General features: G+C 43.5%; 1 protein-coding gene across 1 annotated transcript; it reads left to right on the top strand.

Moving 5' to 3' along the window:
• Positions 1-295: 295 nt before the first annotated feature.
• On the top strand, positions 296-22137 carry rdh12 (retinol dehydrogenase 12). Its single transcript, XM_041854485.2, has 7 exons — positions 296-524; positions 1527-1645; positions 7149-7304; positions 7454-7558; positions 8166-8375; positions 9918-10107; positions 20932-22137. The coding sequence occupies exons 1-7, from the start codon at positions 448-450 to the stop codon at positions 21035-21037; spliced, it is 963 nt and encodes a 320-aa protein (XP_041710419.2). The 5' UTR covers positions 296-447; the 3' UTR covers positions 21038-22137.
• The last annotated feature ends 1087 nt before the right edge of the window (positions 22138-23224 follow it).

Genomic DNA, 23224 nt, shown 5'->3' on the forward strand with positions numbered 1-23224 from the left:
TTGTGCTCAAATTGAAATAATATGCCAGATATTTATATACGGGCATTGAAAGGGCAACTTTCACTGGTGCATTGTGGTCAACGTAGTTTTTGTAATAATCAATTACTGATATCTTTACCTTCTTTCAGATCAATTATTGTTTTCATTTGAGAGTGAAGATATAGACTAGTATCTTACAAACCAAATAGCAGCTATTAGATTCAACTGCACTTTGGTTTTTGTTTTCTTTAAAACATTTTTTAAATTTTAATTTCCATAATTAATCGGTGGAATAAAACTACAATCCCAGGGTCCATTGAACGAGCATATGTGACACAACCTATCCACCTACACTTCACCATAAAGCTTTGACATCTCAGATCAGTCGGTCGGTGGAACACAGAACCGGAGAACCGAGCCATGACGGAACAGCAGTGAAGAAGAACTACGAGAGAGCGGATCCGTGTCATGATGGTTCTCGTATTAATTGTCGCAGGTCTTGGGGTGGTTGCACTGCTCATGGTTTTATTCGCACCCCACATTAGGTAAGAATAAGCGCTGTATGTTCAAGGCTATAGCCGATGCATCATCTGCTTCTATGCTTGGCATCTCATATTGCCTAATTAGTCGAACAATGATTGTCATTGTCAGGCTACCGAAAGACGAAGAGATTGTGACTGGCAATTGGGTTGCTGAATGAATCGACTTCAGTGTTGATGATGACTCTTCTTCTTCTCCTGCAATAATAAAGCCTACAGAAACACTATTTTCCATAATGAAGACAACCTTCTTCAGTATAACATTCATGTGTTGTTGTTGTGTGGAATTAAGGCTCTAGATGCACTGTAAATTGAATATTGTCCATTTGTCAATATAGGCTACCCGTACGCTGAATAATGAAATTGAGTAGGCTCGAGCGCTATCATTTCCTGATGATGCGTTGCGCGCGTGGGCGGCGTTGTATTTGGAACGGTTCTGTTCGGAGAGCCAGGTGTTGTGGTGTGACTGTGTTGGACGAGTTCACTTTCGATCATTGTTGCCAGAGTGATCCTTGCATATTTAGTAACAATATGTTGCATGTTAAATAGTAAATAATAGTATTAAATAATAATCAACTCCACTCTAAAAAAATAATAAATAAAAAATACTATTTTAAAACCGTAATCTCTATTCTGTGTAGTCTGGGTTGCACCCTATTCCCAATATAGTGCACTATATGGGCTCCCGAGTGGCGCAGCGGTCTAAGGCGCTGCGTCACTACACACCCCCTGGTTCGATTCCAGGCTGTATCACAACCGGCCGTGATTGGGAGTCCCATAGGGCGGCGCACAATTGGCCCAGCGTCGTCCGGGTTTGGCCGGTGTAGGCCGTCATTGTAAGTAAGAATTTGTTCTTAACTGACTTGCCTAGTTAAATAAATGGAGAATAGGGTACCATTTGTAACGCAGCCTGTGTGGACTTTAACAATACGCCAGTGCCAACCTTACCAGGACAGCTATATACGTTGGATTTGAGATAATAACACAGATATATTTCCTGTCTGTCAGGAAATACTCTGCTGGTGGAGCATGTACGTCTATGGCCCGGCTGGACGGGAAGACGGTCCTGATTACTGGAGCCAACACTGGTATTGGGAAGGAGACTGCCCTGGACCTGGCTATCAGAGGTGACTGACTGACACATACAGGGCTGATAGTCAGACGTGGTCCTTTGCCTCCTTACATTCATCATCACAAAGATATTGCCATTGGAGATGAAGGAAAGAAACCATTAAAATAACAGGCTGTCTGACCTTACCTCCTGTCCTTACCTCCTGTCCTTACCTCCAGTCCTTACCTCCAGTCCTTACCTCCAGTCCTTACCTCCAGTCCTTACCTCCAGTCCTTACCTCCAGTCCTTACCTCCAGTCCTTACCTCCAGTCCTTACCTCCTTACCTCCAGTCCTTACCTCCTGTCCTTACCTCCTGTCCTTACCTCCTGTCCTTACCTCCACTCCTTACCTCCACTCCTTACCTCCTTACCTCCAGTCCTTACCGCCTGTCCTTACCTCCTGTCCTTACCTCCAGTCCTTACCTCCTTACCTCCTGTCCTTACCTCCAGTCCTTACCTCCTTACCTCCTGTCCTTACCTCCAGTCCTTACCTCCTGTCCTTACCTCCAGTCCTTACCTCCTTACCTCCAGTCCTTACCGCCTGTCCTTACCTCCAGTCCTTACCTCCAGTCCTTACCTCCTGTCCTTACCTCCTGTCCTTACCTCCTGTCCTTACCTCCTGTCCTTACCTCCTGTCCTTACCTCCTGTCCTTACCTCCTGTCCTTACCTCCTGTCCTTACCTCCAGTCCTTACCTCCTTACCTCCAGTCCTTACCGCCTGTCCTTACCTCCTGTCCTTACCTCCTGTCCTTCAATCAATCAATCAATTTTATTTTATATAGCCCTTCTTACATCAGCTAATATCTCGAAGTGCTTTACAGAAACCCAGCCTAAAACCCCAAACAGCTAGTAATGCAGGTGTAGAAGCACGGTGGCTAGGAAAAACTCCCTAGAAAGGCCAAAACCTAGGAAGAAACCTAGAGAGGAACCAGGCTATGAGGGGTGGCCAGTCCTCTTCTGGCTGTGCCGGGTGGAGATTATAACAGAACCATGCCAAGATGTTCAAAAATGTTCATAAGTGACAAGCATGGTCAAATAATAATCAGGAATAAATCTCAGTTGGCTTTTCATAGCCGATCATTAAGAGTTGAAAACAGCAGGTCTGGGACAGGTAGGGGTTCCATAACCGCAGGCAGAACAGTTGAAACTGGAATAGCAGCAAGGCCAGGCGGACTGGGGACAGCAAGGAGTCACCACGGCCGGTAGTCCCGACGTATGGTCCTAGGGCTCAGGTCTCTCAGTTGGCTTTTCATAGCCGATCATTAAGAGTTGAAAACAGCAGGTCTGGGACAGGTAGGGGTTTCGTAACCGCAGGCAGAACAGTTGAAACTGGAATAGCAGCAAGGCCAGGCGGACTGGGGACAGCAAGGTGTCAGCATGCCCGGTAGTCCTGACGTATGGTCCTAGGGCTCAGGTTCTCAGAGAGAAAGAGAGAACGAGAGAATTAGAGAGAGCATACTTAAATTCACACAGGACACCGGATAAGACAGGAGAAGTACTCCAGGTATAACCAACTAACCCCAGCCCCCCGACACATAAACTACTGCAGCATAAATACTGGAGGCTGAGACAGGAGCGGTCCGGAGACACTGTGGCCCCATCCGAAGAAACCCCGGACAGGGCCAAACAGGAAGGATATAACCCCACCCACTCTGCCAAAGCACAGCCCCCGCACCACCAGAGGGATATCCTCAACCACCAACTTACAATCCTGAGACAAGGCCGAGTATAGCCCACAGAGGTCTCCCACCACAGCACAAACCAAGGGGGGCGCCAACCCAGACAGGAAGATCACGTCAGTAACTCAACCCACTCAAGTGACGCACCCCTCCTAGGGACGGCATGAAAGAGCACCAGCAAGCCAGTGACTCAGCCCCTGTAACAGGGTTAGAGGCAGAGAACCCCAGTGGAGAGAGGGGGAACCGGCCTGGCAGAGACAGCAAGGGCTGTTCGTTGCTCCAGAGCCTTTCCGTTCACCTTCACACTCCTGGGCCAGACTACACTCAATCATATGACCTACTGAAGAGATAAGTCTTCAGTAAAGACTTAAAGGTTGAGACCGAGTCTGCGTCTCTCACATGGGTAGGCAAACTGTTCCATAAAAATGGAGATCTATAGGAGAAAGCCCTGCCTCCCGCTGTTTGCTTAGAAATTCTAGGGACAATTAGGAGGCCTGCGTCTTGTGACCGTAGCGTACGTATTGGTATGTACGGCAGGACCAACTCGGAAAGATAGGTAGGAGCAAGCCCATGTAACGCTTTATAGGTTAACAGTAAAACCTTGAAATCAGCCCTTGCCTTAACAGGAAGCCAGTGTAGGGGAAGCTAGCACTGGAGTAATATGATCAAATTTCTTGGTTCTAGTCAGGATTCTAGCAGCCGTATTTAGCACTAACTGAAGGTTATTTAGTGCTTTATCCGGGTAGCCGGAAAGTAGAGCATTGCAGTAGTCTAACCTAGAAGTAACAAATGCATGGATTAATTTTTCTGCATCATTTTTGGACAGAAAATTTCTGATTTTTGCAATGTTACGTAGATGGAAAAAAGCTGTCCTTGAAACAGTCTTGATATGTTCGTCAAAAGAGAGATCAGGGTCAAGAGTAACGCCGAGGTCCTTCACAGTTTTATTTGAGACGACTTTACAACCATCAAGATGAATTGTCAGATTTAACAGAAGATCTCTTTGTTTCTTGGGACCTAGAACAAGCATCTCTGTTTTGTCCGAGTTTAAAAGTAGAACGTTTTCAGCCATCCACTTCCTTATGTCTGAAACACAGGCTTCTAGCGAGGGCAATTTTGAGGCTTCACCATGTTTCATTGAAATGTACAGCTGTGTGTCATCCGCATAGCAGTGAAAGTTAACATTATGTTTTCGAATAACATCCCCAAGAGGTAAAATATATAGTGAAAACAATAGTGGTCCTAAAACGGAACCTTGAGGAACACCGAAATGTACAGTTGATTTGTCGGAGGACAGACCATTCACAGAGACAAACTGATATCTTTCCGACAGGTAAGATCTAAACCAGGCCAGAACTTGTCCGTGTAGACCAATTTGGGTTTCCAGTCTCTCCAAAAGAATGTGGTGATCGATAGTGTCAAAGGCAGCACTAAGGTCTAGTAGCACGAGGACAGATGCAGAGCCTCGGTCTGACGCCATTAAAAGGTCATTTACCACCTTCACAAGTGCAGTCTCAGTGCTATGATGGGGTCTAAAACCAGACTGAAGCATTTCGTATACATTGTTTGTCTTCAGAAAGGCAGTGAGTTGCTGCGCAACAGCTTTTTCTAAAATTTTTGAGAGGAATGGAAGATTCGATATAGGCCGATAGTTTTTTATATTTTCCGGGTCAAGGTTTGGCTTTTTCAAGAGAGGCTTTATCACTGCCACTTTTAGTGAGTTTGGTACACATCCGGTGGATAGAGAGCTGTTTATTATGTTCAACATAGGAGGGCCAAGCACAGGAAGCAGCTCCTTCAGCAGTTTAGTAGGAATAGGATCCAGTATGCAGCTTGAAGGTTTAGAGGCCATGATTATTTTCATCATTGTGTCAAGAGATATAGTACTAAAACACTTAAGTGTCTCTCCCGATCCCAGGCCCTCGCAGAGCTGTGCAGATCCAGGACAGCTAAGCCCTGGAGGAATACGCAGATTCAAAGAGGAGTCCGTAATTTGCTTTCTAATGGTCATGATCTTTTCCTCAAAGAAGTTCATGAATTTATTACTGCTGAAGTGAAAGCCATCCTCTCTTGGGGAATGCTGCTTTTTAGTTAGCTTTGCAACAGTATCAAAAAGAAATTTTGGATTGTTCTTATTTTCCTCGATTAAGTTGGAAAAGTAGGATGATCGAGCAGCAGTGAGGGCTCTTCGGTACTGCACGGTACTGTCTTTCCAAGCTAGTCGGAAGACTTCCAGTTTGGTGTGGCGCCATTTCGTTCCAATTTCCTGGAAGCTTGCTTCAAAGCTCGGGTATTTTCTGTATACCAGGGAGCTAGTTTCTTATGACAAATGTTTTTCGTTTTTAGGGGTGCAACTGCATCTAGGGTATTGCGCAAGGTTAAATTGAGTTCCTCAGTTAAGTGGTTAACTGATTTTTGTCCTCTGACGTCCTTGGGTAGGCAGAAGGAGTCTGGAAGGGCATCAAGGAATTTTTGTGTTGTCTGAGAATTTATAGCACGACTTTTGATGCTCCTTGGTTGGGGTCTGAGCAGATTATTTGTTGCGATTGCAAACGTAATAAAATGGTGGTCCGATAGTCCAGGATTTTGTGGAAAAACATTAAGATCTACAACATTTATTCCATGGGACAAAACTAGGTCCAGAGTATGACTGTGGCAGTGAGTAGGTCCAGAGACATGTTGGACAAAACCCACTGAGTCGATGATGGCTCCGAAAGACTTTTGGAGTGGGTCTGTGGACTTCTCCATGTGAATATTAAAATCACCAAAAATTAGAATATGATCTGCTATGACTACAAGGTCTGATAGGAATTCAGGAAACTCAGAGAGGAACGCTGTATATGGCCCAGGAGGCCTGTAAACAGTAGCTATAAAAAGTGATTGAGTAGGCTGCATAGATTTCATGACTAGAAGCTCAAAAGACGAAACGCCATATTTTTTTTTGTAAATTGAAATTTGCTATCGTAAATGTTAGCAACACCTCCGCCTTTGCGGGATGCACGGGGAATATGGTCACTAGTGTAACCAGGAGGTGAGGCCTCATTTAACACAGCAAATTCATCAGGCTTAAGCCATGTTTCAGTCAGGCCAATCACATCAAGATTATGATCAGTCCTTACCTCCTGTCCTTACCTCCTGTCCTTACCTCCAGTCCTTACCGCCTGTCCTTACCTCCTGTCCTTACCTCCTGTCCTTACCTCCAGTCCTTACCGCCTGTCCTTACCTCCTGTCCTTACCTCCTGTCCTTACCTCCTGTCCTTACCTCCTGTCCTTACCTCCTGTCCTTACCGCCTGTCCTTACCGCCTGTCCTTACCTCCTGTCCTTACCTCCAGTCCTTACCTCCTGTCCTTACCTCCTGTCCTTACCTCCAGTCCTTACCTCCAGTCCTTACCTCCAGTCCTTACCTCCTGTCCTTACCTCCAGTCCTTACCTCCTGTCCTTACCTCCTGTCCTTACCTCCTGTCCTTACCTCCTGTCCTTACCTCCTGTCCTTACCTCCAGTCCTTACCGCCTGTCCTTACCTCCAGTCCTTACCGCCTGTCCTTACCTCCTGTCCTTACCTCCAGTCCTTACCTCCTGTCCTTACCTCCAGTCCTTACCTCCAGTCCTTACCTCCAGTCCTTACCTCCTGTCCTTACCGCCTGTCCTTACCGCCTGTCCTTACCTCCAGTCCTTACCGCCTGTCCTTACCGCCTGTCCTTACCGCCTGTCCTTACCGCCTGTCCTTACCTCCTGTCCTTCACGACCTCAACAATAAGTAAAGGAAGAGGATAGGTGGTCTTTAAAGGAACTGTGTCAATTATGCAGATGATTGGTTATTGATTATTGTCTATTGCCAGGTGCGAGGGTGATCATGGCGTGCCGGGATGTGGAGAAGGGTGAGGAGGCCGCAGCATCGATACGACGCATCTACTGCAAGGCAAACGTAGAGGTCCGAGAGCTAGACCTGGCTGATACCAGCTCCATACGGGCCTTCGCACAACGCTTCCTCCGAGGTAAACCTTCAACTCCATGGATGCGTCCCAAACGGCACTCATCATTACAGTATTTATTATAGCGTTATTAGTTATTAACAAGCACTCGTATTATAATGTGTTTACTGCTCTGTAACAAACTGTATAATATTGACTCTGACCCCCTGTAGAGGTCAACCACCTCCACATCCTGATCAATAATGCCGGGGTCATGATGTGTCCCTACATGAAGACCAACGACGGCTTTGAGATGCAGCTGGGGGTCAACCACCTGGGTGAGACGGAGAGACTTATGTCATGGGTGGGATCCGAACCAAGGACTCCTACGGGAGAAACAAACTTCTTGACCCTTTTAGCACAATAGGAAATCCTCTCTTGGGCTGATTTTTGAAGTCGCAGGCAAGGCTACCTCATCACGAGACCGTTACACTACACAGCGGACTGACTTCAGACATCAGTATATACTGTATTCAGACACTAAAGCAGACCTCTGTAGCTCAATTGGTAGAGCATGGCGCTTGTAACGCCAGGGTAGTGGGTTCGATCCCCGGGACCACCCATACGTAAAAATGTATGCGCACATGACTGTAAGTCGCTTTGGATAAAAGCGTCTGCTAAATGGCTTATTATTATTATTATTATTATTATTATTATTATTATTATTGTATATAATGTCTACATCACTCATCTATGAAGAGTTGTAGCACCTCTATTCCATATTAATAGACATGAGGGAAGGCACCTAGTCTAAGTAATACAAAGTTGCACCCTACAAAGGTGCCCTTCAATTCCATTAAACTCAGTGTTAAATTCACCATAATCCATATTATTTACTTTCTGACAAGGCAACTGATTGCATTGTCGTTGTTTTACTCCTGATAGGTCACTTCTTGTTGACATACCTCCTGATTGGTCTGCTGAAACGCAGCGCTCCGGCCCGTATCGTCGTGGTTTCCTCCCTGGCTCATAACTTTGGCTGGATCCGCTTCCATGACCTCCTCAGCCAGGGCAGCTACAACAGCGGCCTCGCATACTGCCAGAGCAAGCTGGCCAACGTCCTGTTCGCTAGGGAGCTGGCCCGCAGACTCAAAGGTAGGGAGGGAGAGGGAGGGGGAGAGGGAAGGGGAGGGAGGGGAAAGAGGGAGGGGAGGGAGGGGAAAGAGGGAGGGGAGGGAGGGGAAAGAGGGAGGGGAAAGAGGGAGGGGAGGGAGGGGAAAGAGGGAGGGGAAAGAGGGAGGAGAGGGAGGGGAAAGAGGGAGGGGAAAGAGCGAGGGAAGTTTCTCTCTCGATTATTCGCAAATGGAAGAAACACAAAATAACTGGCCTGGGGCTCCATGCAAGATCTCACCTCGTGGAGTTGCAATGATCATGAGAACGGTGAGGAATCAGCCCAGAACTATACGGGAGGATCTTGTCAATGATCTCAAGAGAATGGCAACCTGCCACATGCATTGAATAGTGGATTAATTAACACATAGAGAAACCGAGAGTTAGTGAAGAAGAGTTCCAGTGAGAAAATACATATAGAAACCGAGGGTTAGTGAAGAAGAGTTCAGCGTAGCCTGTGGCGGTGGACAATTTGATGTGTGCTATTGGGCAGAGGGTCAGAGCTCTCTCTCAGCCCTGGCCTCTCTGTGTCACACACACTGATCCAGTCTTTGAGGCATGGATCATTCTTTTTGAAACCCCCACCTGGCTGTCAATATAAACGTAACTTAGTCTATCTATTTTGCTTCTTCACTATTGAAGTGGTCACCACGTTTGATTAAGCCATCACTGAAAGGGTTTTCAATGGAATTGTATAAAATGTACAAACGCACAGACACACATATAGATCATTCATAAGGGTTGTTGTTACCCAATATGTAAGTCATACATAAAGTCAATGGTTGTTACATATTTACAACTTTACAGGGCTTACAAAATAAATACAAATATATTCTAATCTGTACACTAGATGTCACTGTTGCTGCTGAAAGTTAAGGAATATCATGTTCATGCCCCAATTTCTTTGTGTCAGAGATCTATTGCGTCTTTCAGGTAAGAATAGGGCTTTGAAAAAATGTCTACACTGTACCAAATGATTTAACATTTCTAGTTCATACTCCATTTATTTTCTTTAGTGGGGATTTCTGGTGGGTTTTCATTTTCCTGTTAGCAATGATCCTGATACAAAACACTGCAGAGGTAGCAAAAATATAAAGGTTTCAACCTTCTAGATGAATTTCTTTGCATTATGTCTGATGCTCAATAGATTGTTCAAAGTTACAGTTCATATAAGGAAATCAGTCAATTGAAATAAATTCATTAGGCCCTAATCTGTGGTCCTCTGTAGCTCAGCTGGTAGAGCACGGCGCTTGTAACGCCAAGGTAGTGGGTTCGATCCCCAGGACCACCCATACACAAAAATGTATGCACGCATGACTGTAAGTCGCTTTGGATAAAAGCGTCTGCTAAATGGCTTATTATTATTATTATTTAGAAAACACAAAATACACGATCAGAAAGGCAAAATGACAGTTGGGAAGTTACTTAGCAACATACGGTCATCTAAAATGTCCTCACACAGAGGAAGATCTTGGAGAAACCCTGTCCCCATGGTAACACACTTCCCTTCCTTGTCCCCCCACCCAGGTTCCAGTGTGACAGTGAACTCTGTCCACCCGGGGTCGGTGCGCTCGGAGCTGGTCCGCCACTCCACCATCATGTCTCTGCTGTTCTCTCTGTTCTCCTTGTTCCTGAAGGGCCCTCGGGAGGGGGCCCAGACATCCATCTACTGTGCCGTGGCGGAGGAGCTGCACTCCCTCACCGGGAAACACTTCAGGTGAGGGAGAGATTATGATACAGTATGTAGTTAAGCACATTCCGCCCCTGACCCAGGTTAGATTCAAAATAATTCTAATAAATGCAGTTGGACAATGGATGAAGATATTTTTATAGCCTCCCGAGTGGTGCAGTGGTCTAAGGCGCTGCATCGCAGTGCTAGCTGTGCCACTAGAGATCCTGGTTCGAATCCAGGCTCTGTCGTAGCCGGCCGCAACCGGGAGACCCATGGGGTGGCGCACAATTGGCCCAGCGTCGTCCAGGGTAGGGGAGGGAATGGCCGGCAGGGGATGTAGCTCAGTTGGTAGAGCATGGCGTTTGCAACGCCAGGGTTGTGGGTTCGATTCCCACGGGGGGTATGAAAAATAAAAAAATTATGTATGCACTAACTGGATCAGAGCGTCTGCTAAATGACAAAAAATGTAAAAAAAAATTTTTTATAATCCATCAGATATTGACTGAATTATAGCACATAAGAGTTGGAATTCAGGTATTCAATTTATTGTAACATTTCACTTGTTTTCCTAGAATGCACTCATATATACATTTTCTAATGGTATCAGGCATATAAAAAAAAAATGTTTGGATTAAAATCAAGAAAATTATATGTGCTTCATTTGCATAAATACATGGGGTATATTTGCATATTTTAATAGATTAACATAAATGGGTGGAACAGGGCTGCCACCACCAAAATCGTGCTCTGTCTAGGCTTACCTGCACTGTCTAGACTGCCTCACTAATTACTGTTGTCACGTTCTGTTGCATAATTCAAGAAGTGTGTCAATATAAGGATACCCTCGGATTGAAAATCAACACACTTGGCCCTAGATTACACCTATCTATACCAGTGGAGGCTCCTCAGAGGAGGAAGACGAGGAATTTCATAAAAATTAAAAGTGAAATATAAAAAAAGTTATCCTTTTTAGATAAACTACACTAAATATATTCCCGTCACCAAATAACGGATTAAAACATACTGTTTTTCAATAAGGTGTTCAGCACTCTGTAGGGTAGCACAATGGTGTAGCCGGAGGACAGCTATTTTCCATCCTCCTCTGGGTACATTGAATTCAATACAAAACCTAGGAGGCTCATGGTTTTCACCCCCTTCCATAGACTTGCACAATAATTATGACGACTTCAGGAGGACGTCCTCCAACCTATCAGAGCGCTTGCAGCATGAACTGGAGAGACTAGTACCTAACCCTAATATAAACTCAGAAAAAAATGAAAACGTCCTCTCACTGTCAACTGCGTTTATTTTCAGCAAACTTAACATGTGTAAATATTTGTATTAACATAACAAGATTCAACAACTGAGGCATGAACTGAACAAGTTCCACAGACATGTGACTAACAGAAATGGAATAATGTGTCCCTGAACAAAGAGGGGGTCAAAATCAAAAGTAACAGTCAGTATCTGGTGTGGCCACCATCTGCATTAAGTACTGCAGTGCATCTCCTCCTCATGGACTGCCCCAGATTTGTTAGTTCTTGTTGTGAGATGTTACCCCACTCTTCCACCAAGGCACCTGCAAATTCCCAGACATTTCTGTGGGGAATGGCCCTAGCCCTCACCCTCCGATCCAACAGGTCCCAGACGTGCTCAATGGGATTGAGATCCGGGCTCTTCGCTGGCCATGGCAGAACACTGACATTCCTGTCTTGCAGGAAATCACGCACAGAACGAGCAGTATGGCTGGTGGCATTGTCATGCTGGAGGGTCATGTCAGGATGAGCCTGCAGGAAGGGTACCACATGAGGGAGGAGGATGTCTTCCCTGTAACGCACAGCGTTCAGATTGCCTGCAATGACAACAAGCTCAGTCCGATGACGCTGTGACACACCGCCCCAGACCATGACGGACCCTCCACCTCCAAATCGATCCCGCTCCAGAGTACAGGCCTCGGTGTAACGCTCATTCCTTCGACGATAAACGCGAATCCAACCATCACCCCTGGTGAAACAAAACCGCGACTCGTCAGTGAAGAGCACTTTTTGCCAGTCCTGTCTGGTCCAGCGATGGTGGATTTGTGCCCATAGGCGACGTTGTTGCTGGTGATGTCTGGTGAGGACCTGCCTTACAACAAGCCCTCAGTCCAGCCCCTCCCAGCCTATTGCGGACAGTCTGAGCACTGATGGAGGGATTGTCCGTTCCTGGTGTAACTCGGGCAGTTGTTGTTGCCATCCTCTACCTGTCCCGCCGGTGTGATGTTCGGATGTACCGATCCTGTGCAGGTGTTGTTACACGTGGTCTGCCACTGCGAGGACGATCAGCTGTCCGTCCGGTCTCCCTGTAGCGCTGTCTTAGGCGTCTCACAGTACGGACATTGCAATTTATTGCCCTGGCCACATCTGCAGTCCTCATGCCTCCTTGCAGCATGCCTAAGGCACGTTCACGCAGATGAGAAGGGACCCTGGGCATCTTTCTTTTGGTGTTTTTCAGAGTCAGTAGAAAGGCCTCTTTAGTGTCCTAAGTTTTCATAACTGCGACCTTAATTGCCTACCGTCTGTAAGCTGTTAGTGTCTTAACGACCGTTCCACAGGTGCATGTTCATTAATTGTTTATGGTTCATTGAACAAGCATGGGAAACAGTGTTTAAACCCTTTTACAATGAAGATCTGTGAAGTTATTTGGATTTTTACGAAGTATCTTTGAAAGACAGGGTCCTGAAAAAGGGACTTTTTTTTTTTTTTACTGAGTTTAGTTGACTCGAAGAGAGAGAAAGACAACAGTTGAACAGTTTTGAACAAATTATCTAAAAAATGAAGGAGAAGCAGCAGAGATTTATATTTGGTGTATTTTTCCCTTTCACATACTTAGCTAGCTAATGTAGCCTACTCAACAACCTAACTCAGAGAGGAATGCCATGTATGTTAGCTAGCTGGCTAAGGCTATCCAACACTCCAACTCTTCCAAGATTTTGGAAGATTACGGTTTTATTAATTCATTGCCACTGGGGCGTGCCGGCGTAACTGCTAAACCGCTTGCTGTACACTACTGCGTGATTGTACACATGGATTGGATTGTGGGTTTACTAACGCCTTAGTTCTAGTTTGTTGACTATGACGTTAGCTAATATGGTGACAACAATGTAGGCTGTGTGTAGCGGTTATGGTATGAAGGTTTGGCTTGGAAAGGTTTTTTCGCCTGGTCACAGACAGCTGTTGTGTTGTGCACTGAAGTCCAGAAGCGAAGGGAAAAGGTGAGAGGAGGAGAGCGCGTAGATGCGAGAAGAGATTCTACAACGAGTAAAATGATCATGTAGATGTGATGATGCTGTTTGTATGGCTGCTATGAAAGTGAACTGTGTGTGTGGTTGATGTATTCATTCCGCCGAACGTTGCTTAAATGGAAGCAAATGGAAAGTAACAGGATGGAATTACCTGAATTTTTTGTTTTTTTGTTTTATTTGCAAAACAACTGTTTGGACTAATAATTACACCCTAGATCAGCTAGATGCAGGCAAAAGTGTGCAAGGCGGTATTGAATGTGTCACTGTCTGTAAATCAAATTTGCATCTCGACCTCTGTGCACCTACGTTGTAAACTTTAATTCATAGGCTAGGTTGTAGCAACCTCATGATGGGTATAGGGCAAATTCTAGTATCATGTAGTAGCCTAAACCTATCGATGTTACATTGAACTGGGTGAATGGAATATGAATGACAGTCATCCAATATGCTGTAATAGAAATAAGGCAATGCTCATTAAAAAAAGAAATAGTCCTCCCTCATCTTAAAACTGCACTGGTCTATACATTACTTTGACAGGGTAAAATGTATATTGTGTGAACATCAACGGAATATTACGTTAAACCTAAAACAAATATGAACATAATAGAAATACTTATTTTATTATTACAACATTTTATGAATGTCATCACAACTAAGCATATTTTGTGTTTTGGGAACCTATCTCTTGTAATGTACCCACACTGTTCCCACAACCTAATTACATGTTCTGGGAACCTTTTAAAGAATTCAGAAAGGCTGTTCCTGTCGTCATTCTTGCAACATCAAAGGAATGCTTTGTGCAACCTGATACAAACATTATCTGAATGTCAGCCCAACTGGACAGTTTTTGTGTTTTGGGAACATATCTTTAGTGATCCCCCACAAAGTTCTCACCAGACGGTTCCCACAACGTAATGAAACATTCAGGGAACCTTTAAAGAACAGATTAAATGTGTTTTAGAAACGTTCTTGCAACATCAATGCTTTGTACAAACATTCTATAATCACCACGAATGGACAGTTTTATGTGTTATAACAACATTTGCCGCGACCTAACGAATGTTCTGGGAACATTCACAGAACCAATTTTGGTTTGCTGGGAAAACATTACTGGTACATTGTGTTATTACGTTAACTGGCAACCTAATGAGAACTTTGGGGAATGTTCTGTGGTGGCTTTTACAGATGTTGTGCACAACATTTTAGAGAACATTCCAAGATATAGCATAATTTTTTTATTTTAAAGATTTTATAAAAAAAATTATCTGAATGTTTTTGGGATGTTACATTATCATCCTACTGCTAGATAAAACCCTAACTAGAAGGTAATGGCTGACTGGTATGACAACAGCACCGCCCTCGATCGCACGGCGCTACTGAGTAAAACTCTCTCTCTCTGTGACTGTATGCATCTCTCTCTCTCTGTGACTGTATGCATCTCTCTCTCTCTGTGACTGTATGCATCTCTCTCTCTCTGTGACTGTATGCATCTCTCTCTCTCTGTGACTGTATGCATCTCTCTCTCTCTGTGACTGTATGCATCTCTCTCTCTGTGTGACTGTATGCATCTCTCTCTCTCTCTCTGTGACTGTATAAAACTCTTCCCCCTCCTAGTGCCATGCAAAAGTATTCATTCATATTTTGTTGCATTACAACCTGTAATTTAAATGGATTTTTATTTGGATTTCATGTAATGGACATACACAAAATAGTCCAAATTGGTGAAGTGAAATGATAAAAATAACAAAAAATTCTATAAAATAAATAATGGAAAAGTGGTGCGTGCATATGTATTCACCCCCTTTGCCATGAAGCCCCTAAATAAGATCTGGTGCAACCAATTACTTTCAGAAGTCACATAATTAGTTAGATTACACACAGGTGGGCTTTATTTAAGTGTCACATGATCTGTCACATGATCTCAGTATATATACACCTGTTCTGAAAGGCCCCAGAGTCTGCAACACCACTAAGCAATGGGCACCACCAAGCAAGCGGCACCATGAAGACCAAGGACCTCTCCAAACAGGTCAGGGACAAAGTTGTGGAGAAGTACAGATCAGGGTTGGGTTATAAAAAAATATCAGAAACTTTGAACATCCCACAGAGCACCATTAAATCCATAATAAAAAAATTGAATGAATATGGCACCACAACAAACCTGCCAAGAGAGGGCCACCCACCAAAACTCACGGACCAGGCAAGGAGGGCATTAATCAGAGAGGCAACAAAGAGACCAAAGATAACCCTGAAGGAGCTGCAAAGCTCCACAGTGGAGATTGGAGTATCTGTCCATAGGACCACTTTAAGCCGTACACTCCACAGAGCTGGGCTTTACGGAAGAGTGGCCAGAAAAAAGCCATTGCTTAAAGGAAAAAATAAGCAAACACATTTGGTGTTCGCCAAAAGGCATGTGGGAGACTCCCCAAACATATGGAAGAAGGTACTCTGGTCAGATGAGACTAAAATTGAGCTTTTTGGCCATCAAGGAAAACGCTATGTCTGGCGCAAACCCAACACCTCTCATCACCCCGAGAGCAACATCCCCACAGTGAAGCATGGTGGTGGCAGCATCATGCTGCGGGGATGTTGTTCATCGGCAGGGACTGGGAAACTGGTCAGAATTGAAGAAATGATGGATGGCGCTAAATAAAGGGAAATTCTTGAGATAAACCTGTTTCAGTCTTCCAGAGATTTGAGACTGGGACAGAGGTTCACCTTCCAGCAGGACAATGACCCTAAGCATACTGCTAAAGCAACACTCGAGTGGTTTAAGGGGAAACATTTAAATGTCTTGGAATGGCCTAGTCAAAGCCCAGACCTCAATCCAATTGAGAATCTGCGGTATGACTTAAAGATTGCTGTACACCAGCGGAACCCATCCAACTTGAAGGAGCTGGAGCAGTTTTGCCTTGAAGAATGGGCAAAAATCCCAGTGGCTAGATGTGCCAAGCTTATAGAGACATACCCCAAGAGACTTGCAGCTGTAATTGCTGAAAAGGGTGGCTCTACAAAGTATTGACTTTGGGGGGTGTGAATAGTTATGCACGCTCAAGTTTTCTGTTTTTTTTGTCATATTTCTTGTTTGTTTCGCCCCAAAAATGATTTTGCATCTTCAAAGTGGTAGGCATGTTGTGTAAATCAAATGATACAAACCCCAAAAAAATCAATTTTAATTCCAGGTTGTAAGGCAACAAAATAGGAAAAATGCCAAGGGGGGTGAATACTTTCGCAAGCCACTGTATATACAGTACCAGTCAAAAATTTGGACACACCTACTAATTCAAGGGTTTTTCTTTATTTTTAAAATGTTTTACATTGTAGAATAATAGTGAAGACATTAAAACTATGAAATAACACATATGGAATCATGTAGTAACCAAAAAAGTGTTAAACAAATCAAAATATATTTTATATTTGAGATTCTTCAAATAGCCACCCTTTGCCTTGACAGCTCTGCACACTCTTGGCATTCTCTCAACCAGCTTCATGAGGTAGTCACCTGGAATGCATTTCAATTAACAGGTGTGCTTTGTTAAAAGTTAATTTGCGGAATTTCTTTCCTTAATGCGTTTGAGCCAATCAGTTGTGTTGTGACAAGGTAGGGGGGGTATACAGAAGACCTTCATGTCTTAAAGTAATGATGGACTGTCGTTTCTCTTTACCTATTTGGTAAAAGACCAAGTCCATATTATGGCAAGAACAGCTCAAATAAGCAAAGAGAAACGACAGTCCATCATTACTTTAGGACATGAAGGTCAGTCAATACGGAACATTGCCTCTAGCTTGTCATTAGGTATCCACAGCTGGGTCAATAGGTCAGCTGGGTCAATAGGTCAGCTGGGTCAATAGGTCAGCTGGGTCAATAGGTCAGCTGGGTCAATAGGTCAGCTGGGTCAATAGGTCCAGGTGGAATTAACATAGACCGAGCCCTAAACACACACTTCGTGGGGACAGAGGAGTTGCAATCTTTTAAAAAACAGTTTCAGATGCCATGCGAGTATGAATTAGTAGTCGAAACATGTTGCAGTTGTGCGTCCTGATATTCAGGCTGATTTGCTCCTATATATATTATTTTGTATATATCCACTGTAAATATACGGAACAAAAATATAAACCCAACAATCTCAACAATTTTAAAAACAATTAAAGATTTTACTGAGTTACAGTTCATATAAGGAAATCAGTCAATTGAAATCAATTCATTAGGCCCTAATCTATGGATTTCACATGACTGGGCAGGGGCGCAGCCATGGGTGGGCCTGGGAGGGCATAGACCCACCCACTGGGGAGCCAGGCCCAGCCAATCAGAATGAGTTTTACCACACAAAATGGCTTTTTTACAGACAGAAATACTCTTCAGTTTCATCAGCTGTTCGGGTGGCTGGTCTCAGACGATCCCGCAGGTGAAGAAGCCAGATGTGGAGGTCTTGGGCTGGCGTGGTTACACGTGGTCTGCTGTTGTGAGGCCGGTTGGACATACTGCCAAATTCTCTAAAACGACGTTAGAGGCGGATTATGGGTGAAAAATGAACCTTCAATTCTCTGGCAACAGCTCTGGTGGACATTCCTGCAGTCAGCATGCCAATGTCATGCTCCCTCAAAACTTGAGACATCTGTGGCATTGTGTTGTGTGACGACAACTGCACATTTTAGAGTGGCCTTTTATTGTCCCCAGCACAAGGTGCACCTGTGTAATGATCATGCTGTTTTTAATCAGCTTCTTGATATGCCACACCTGTCAGGTGGATGGATTATCTTGGTAAAGGAGAAATGCTCACTAACAGGGATGTAAACAAATTCGTGCTCAAAATTTGAGAGAAATAAGCTTTTTGTGCGTAATGGAACATTTGAGATCTTTTATTCCAGCTCATGAAACATGGGACCAACACTTTACATGTTGCGTTTATATTTTTGTTCAGTAATAGTTCACCAAGGTTTATTGCACCTTTATTTTAAACAGGTTTGTTTTATATTTATTATTATTGTTTGTTTGTTGTTGTTTACAGCCTAGTTTTTCTCCAATCAAAACAATAATAATACTAATAACAATAATAATGGACACTTTTACATGTGTATCTTTCTGTTTTATAATAATAATATTTAGTTTGTAGAGCGCATTTTCCCACTCTCAATGCACATGTGAAGCTTGTTGGGGCTAGTGTGCGCAAATCATTTCACAGCTGCAGTTTGATATCATTTATTCCCTTTTTTTTTTATGAAAAGAAGATGATTATTATTCACAATTTATTTCTGATATTTTAGTTGAAATAATATTGATTTTATATTATATGGCGTTTCTATTCCAAGAAAAACTAAAATACATTTTACAGTATGGATTGCCTACCTAAAACATCCATTAATACATTTTGAAGTCCTTCAAAATAGAAACAACACATCCTAATGTTAGAAAGTATAAACTAGATATAGGTTACTGTGGATAAATATTACAACTGAATGGGCCTAATTAAATTAATAGTGATAATGGAAACTAAATATTCTAGGCTGAGCTGTACCAGAGAGAAGGCAGACATCTTTTAGAAATCTACACCTCGCTCCAAACTCACCCACTCACATGCTCTGGCATTCAAAAAGGGTCCATGCTTTAGGCTATCAAAGAACTGTCAATCATGGATGGAATCAGTGAATTAATGGCTGCAGCAACCATTACATGGTCTGACAAACTGCATAACAAATTCGGCCTAATTGTACAAAATAACAATTCTCATTTGAACGACTTACGAGATCATTCCAAGAGTCAAATTATTTATTTTTGTGCTTCAGGGCTACCGTAAAAAAAAAAACTCCTGGTGATTGTATAAAACCCGCCCGCCCGCCCGCCCGCCCTCCCTCCCTCCCTCCCTCCCAGTGACTTTATAATAACAGCTTTCTCTCTCTTTGTTTTCAAATTATTTGTGGATCTGTGTAATCTGAGGGAAATATGTGTCTCTAATATGGTCATACGTTTGGCAGGAGGTGAGGAAGTGCAGCTCAGTTTCCACCTCATTTTGTGGCCAGTTTGCACATAGCCTGTCTTCTCTTGAGAGCCAGGTCTGCCTACGGCGGCCTTTCTCAATAGCAAGGCTATGCTCACGGAGTCTGTACATAGTCAAAGCTTTCCTTAAGTTTGGGTCAGTCACAGTGGTCAGGTATTCTGCCACTGTGTACTCTCTGTTTAGGGCCAAATAGCATTCTAGTTTGCTCTGTTTTTTTGTTAATTTGTTCCAATCTTTTTGTTTTGTCATGATTTGGTTGGGTCTAATTGTGTTGCTGTCCTGGGGCTCTGTGGGGTCCAACAATCTCAACAATTTTACTGAGTTACAGTTCATATAAGGAAATCAGTCAATTGAAATCAATTCATTAGGCCCTAATCTATGGATTTCACATGACTGGGCAGGGGTGCAGCCATGATCTGTTTGTGTTTGTGAACAGAGCCCCAGGACCAGCTTACTTAGGGGACTCTTCTCCAGGTTCATCTCTCTGTAGGTGATGGCTTTGTTATGGAAGGTTTGGGAATCACTTCCTTTGAAGTGGATATAGAATTTAACGGCTCTTTTCTGGTTTTACGTTGTACACTGTGGTCCTCTGTAGCTCAGCTGGTAGAGCACGGCGCTTGTAACGCCAAGGTAGTGGGTTCGATCCCCGGGACCACCCATTCACAAAAATGTATGCACGCATGACTGTAAGTCGCTTTGGATAAAAGCGTCTGCTAAATGGCATATTATATTATTATTATTACACAGAGGATGTTTTTTCAGAATTCTGCATGCAGAGTCTCAATTTGGTGTTTGTCCCATTTTGTGAATTCTTGGTTGGTGAGCGGACCCCAGACCTCTCAACCATAAAGGGCAAAGGGTTCTATAACTGATTCAAGTATTTTTAGCCAGATCCTAATTGGTATGTCAAATTTTATGTTCCTTTTGATGGCATAGAAGGCCCTTCTTGCCTTGTCTCTCAGATCGTTCACAGCTTTATGGAAGTTACCTGTGGCGCTGATGTTTAGGCCGAGGTATGTATAGTTTTTTGTGTGCTCTAGGGCAACAGTGTCTAGATGGAATTTGTATTTGTGGTCCTGGCAACTGGACCTTTTTTGGAACACCATTATTTTTGTCTTACTGATATTTACTGTCAGGTCCCAGATCTGACAGAATCTGTGCAGAAGATCTAGGTGCTGCTGTAGGCACTCCTTGGTTGGTGACAGAAGCACCAGATCATCAGCAAACAGTAGACATTTGACTTCAGATTCTAGTAGGGTGAGGCCGGGTGCTGCAGACTGTTCTAGTGCCCTCGCCACTTCATTTGTATGTGTGTATATATATGTGTGTGTGTGTATGTATATATATATATATATATATATTTTATTTTTTATTTTTTATATAAATAAATAAAATATAAATAAATAAAAATCTTTTTTTTATTATTTTTTATTATATATATTTATTATATTTATTTATTTATTATATATATATATGCTGAAGAGAGTGGGGCTTAAGCTCGCTCTCTCTCCCAGTGACTGTATAATAACCATGCCCCCTCTCTCTCTCCCAGTGACTGTATAATAACCATGCCCCCCCTCTCTCTCCCAGTGACTGCGCCCCAGCCTTCGTGGCCCCCCAGGGGAGGAACGAGGAGACAGCCAGGAAACTGTGGGACGCCAGCAGTGAGCTCATGGGCATCGTCTGGGACCACTGATCTGAACCACCCTATCATCAAACACTGTTTGCATCACCAATGGCACCCTATCCCCTGTATAGTGCAGTACTTTAGACCAGGGCCCACATAACCTTGTTCCCAATCTCAATTGTTCCACAATACACCTTTAAGTTGAACAGGAGACCTGTAGGTGAACAAGGCATCTACTTGAATATCAACATAGGTTCTGACGTCAAAGTGATGTCATTTCCTTCCCCTCCGGCAGCTCAGTTCAGCTCACCGCCTCTATTGACTTATTTCCTCTCACCCCTATGGACTCTGGTCCAAAGTAGTGCACTATAAAGGGAATAGGGTGCCATTTGGGACGTAACCATGTTCTCTAATGAGTCTTTGTTTTTCAATCTGAGTAAATATTTAACCTTATCATTTCATTTCATGACATTGCGTAACCTCCAACTGCAGCTAACCCAACAGCATTTGAATAATTGTGTAGTAACCATAGAGGTAGAAAGATGCCATAATGGCAGACACCGAGATGAGTACTCTATCTCTATGGTAGTAACTGTTCTGGGACAGGTTAGCCGGGGTCTAACCAGGGTATATTATAAACCAGCTGATTCAGTTTGTTTTTCTATCATATTATAAAATGGGCTTCCAAAATTCCTGTAACTTTCACAAAATGCCCTGGTTGGAAGATTGCTGGAATCACAGGGGAATAAGCAAGACATCCAGGATAATCAGGGAATTTGGGGAGTTATCAGGATAAATCAGGAGTTTTACAAACCATCCTCCATGTGGATTCAGCTTTATGTTTCCTGGTTTTTAACCTTTCCATTCTAGGCTTTGTACTAGTTTCAGCTCCTTTTCCCCCCTCAGCATTGTTAAGCTGCCAATATGTATTTTATACAAATGTGAAAACATGCCTTTTACGACATTAAGGTTTACAACATTTTAATAACTATCCTGGAATTACAAGGGAATAAGCAGGAAATCCTGAATCCTCTCCCAACCAGTATTTCTGAAGAAAAAAAACAGGGAATGTTGGGAAAGTTACCAGAAATGTGCAACCCTAACTACATTGCAGTTGTGTCAGGAGTTGAATGTTTACATCTACTGTAAATAAAGAGAGAATATTACTAGCTACTAGGAGTCGTTTATGTTTAGTAAGTGTGTCTCACACTCACACACACACACACACACACACACACACACACACACACACACACACACACACACACACACACACACACACACACACACACACACACCAGAGGAGGCTGGTGGGACGGGCTATGAGGAGGACAGGCTCATTGTAATGGCTGGAATGGCATTCATTGGAACAGTCAAATGTGGTTTCCATACGTTTGATACAGTTCCATTAATTCCATTCCAGCCATTACAATGAGCCTGTCCTCCTCATAGCTCCCCCCACCAGCCGCCTATGACACACCCCAATAAGAAAGCCCCCACACTCCATTCTTTATTACCCCTCTGGGCTTCCAACATGGCCACTATAAGACAGTAATTCATGATCATATTCCTCACGTTTCCTGTCATCAATAATCAGAACTGCATTATTAGAATAACAAATTTGATGACATTGTTTATTTCCCCCCCCCAAAAAAAAACAACTTGGTTAGAGAGCCATTGGATACGTCCCAAATGGCACTATTCACTGCGTACTACTTTTAACCAGAGTAGTGCACTATTTAGGGTGCCAGTGGTTTGCTCTTGTTTCGTAGAGGCCAGATATTTTGATAAGGTTGGGAGGGTAAAGTGCGTCAGTGAAGGAACAACAAAAGGGAAGTGAGTGAGTGTACGGGTAAGGGTGCTAGGGGTCAATTTGGGACCGGGGGAATAGAGCGCAACAATAAACCAGCGAGTGTTCCAAATGGCACCCTATTCCCTATATAGTGCACTACTACCATAGGGCTCTGGTCAAAAGTAGTGCACTATATAGGGAATATATATATAATGCAGCACATGACCTCTCATCACATGACATCTCATCACATGACATGACCTCTCATCACATGACATGACCTCTCATCACATGACATGACCTCTCATCACATGACCTCTCATCACATGATATGACCTCTCATCACATGACCGGACAGGCTGATTTAAGTCTCTGCTTGGTAACAAACAGAACTTCAATCAAAAGTGAATGAATATCTATTGTGGATTTTAACATGGACGGTCAGTAATATAGAAACACCACAT

This window comes from Coregonus clupeaformis, chromosome 29, assembly GCF_020615455.1.
Source record: "Coregonus clupeaformis isolate EN_2021a chromosome 29, ASM2061545v1, whole genome shotgun sequence".
Classification (NCBI taxonomy): domain Eukaryota; kingdom Metazoa; phylum Chordata; class Actinopteri; order Salmoniformes; family Salmonidae; genus Coregonus; species Coregonus clupeaformis.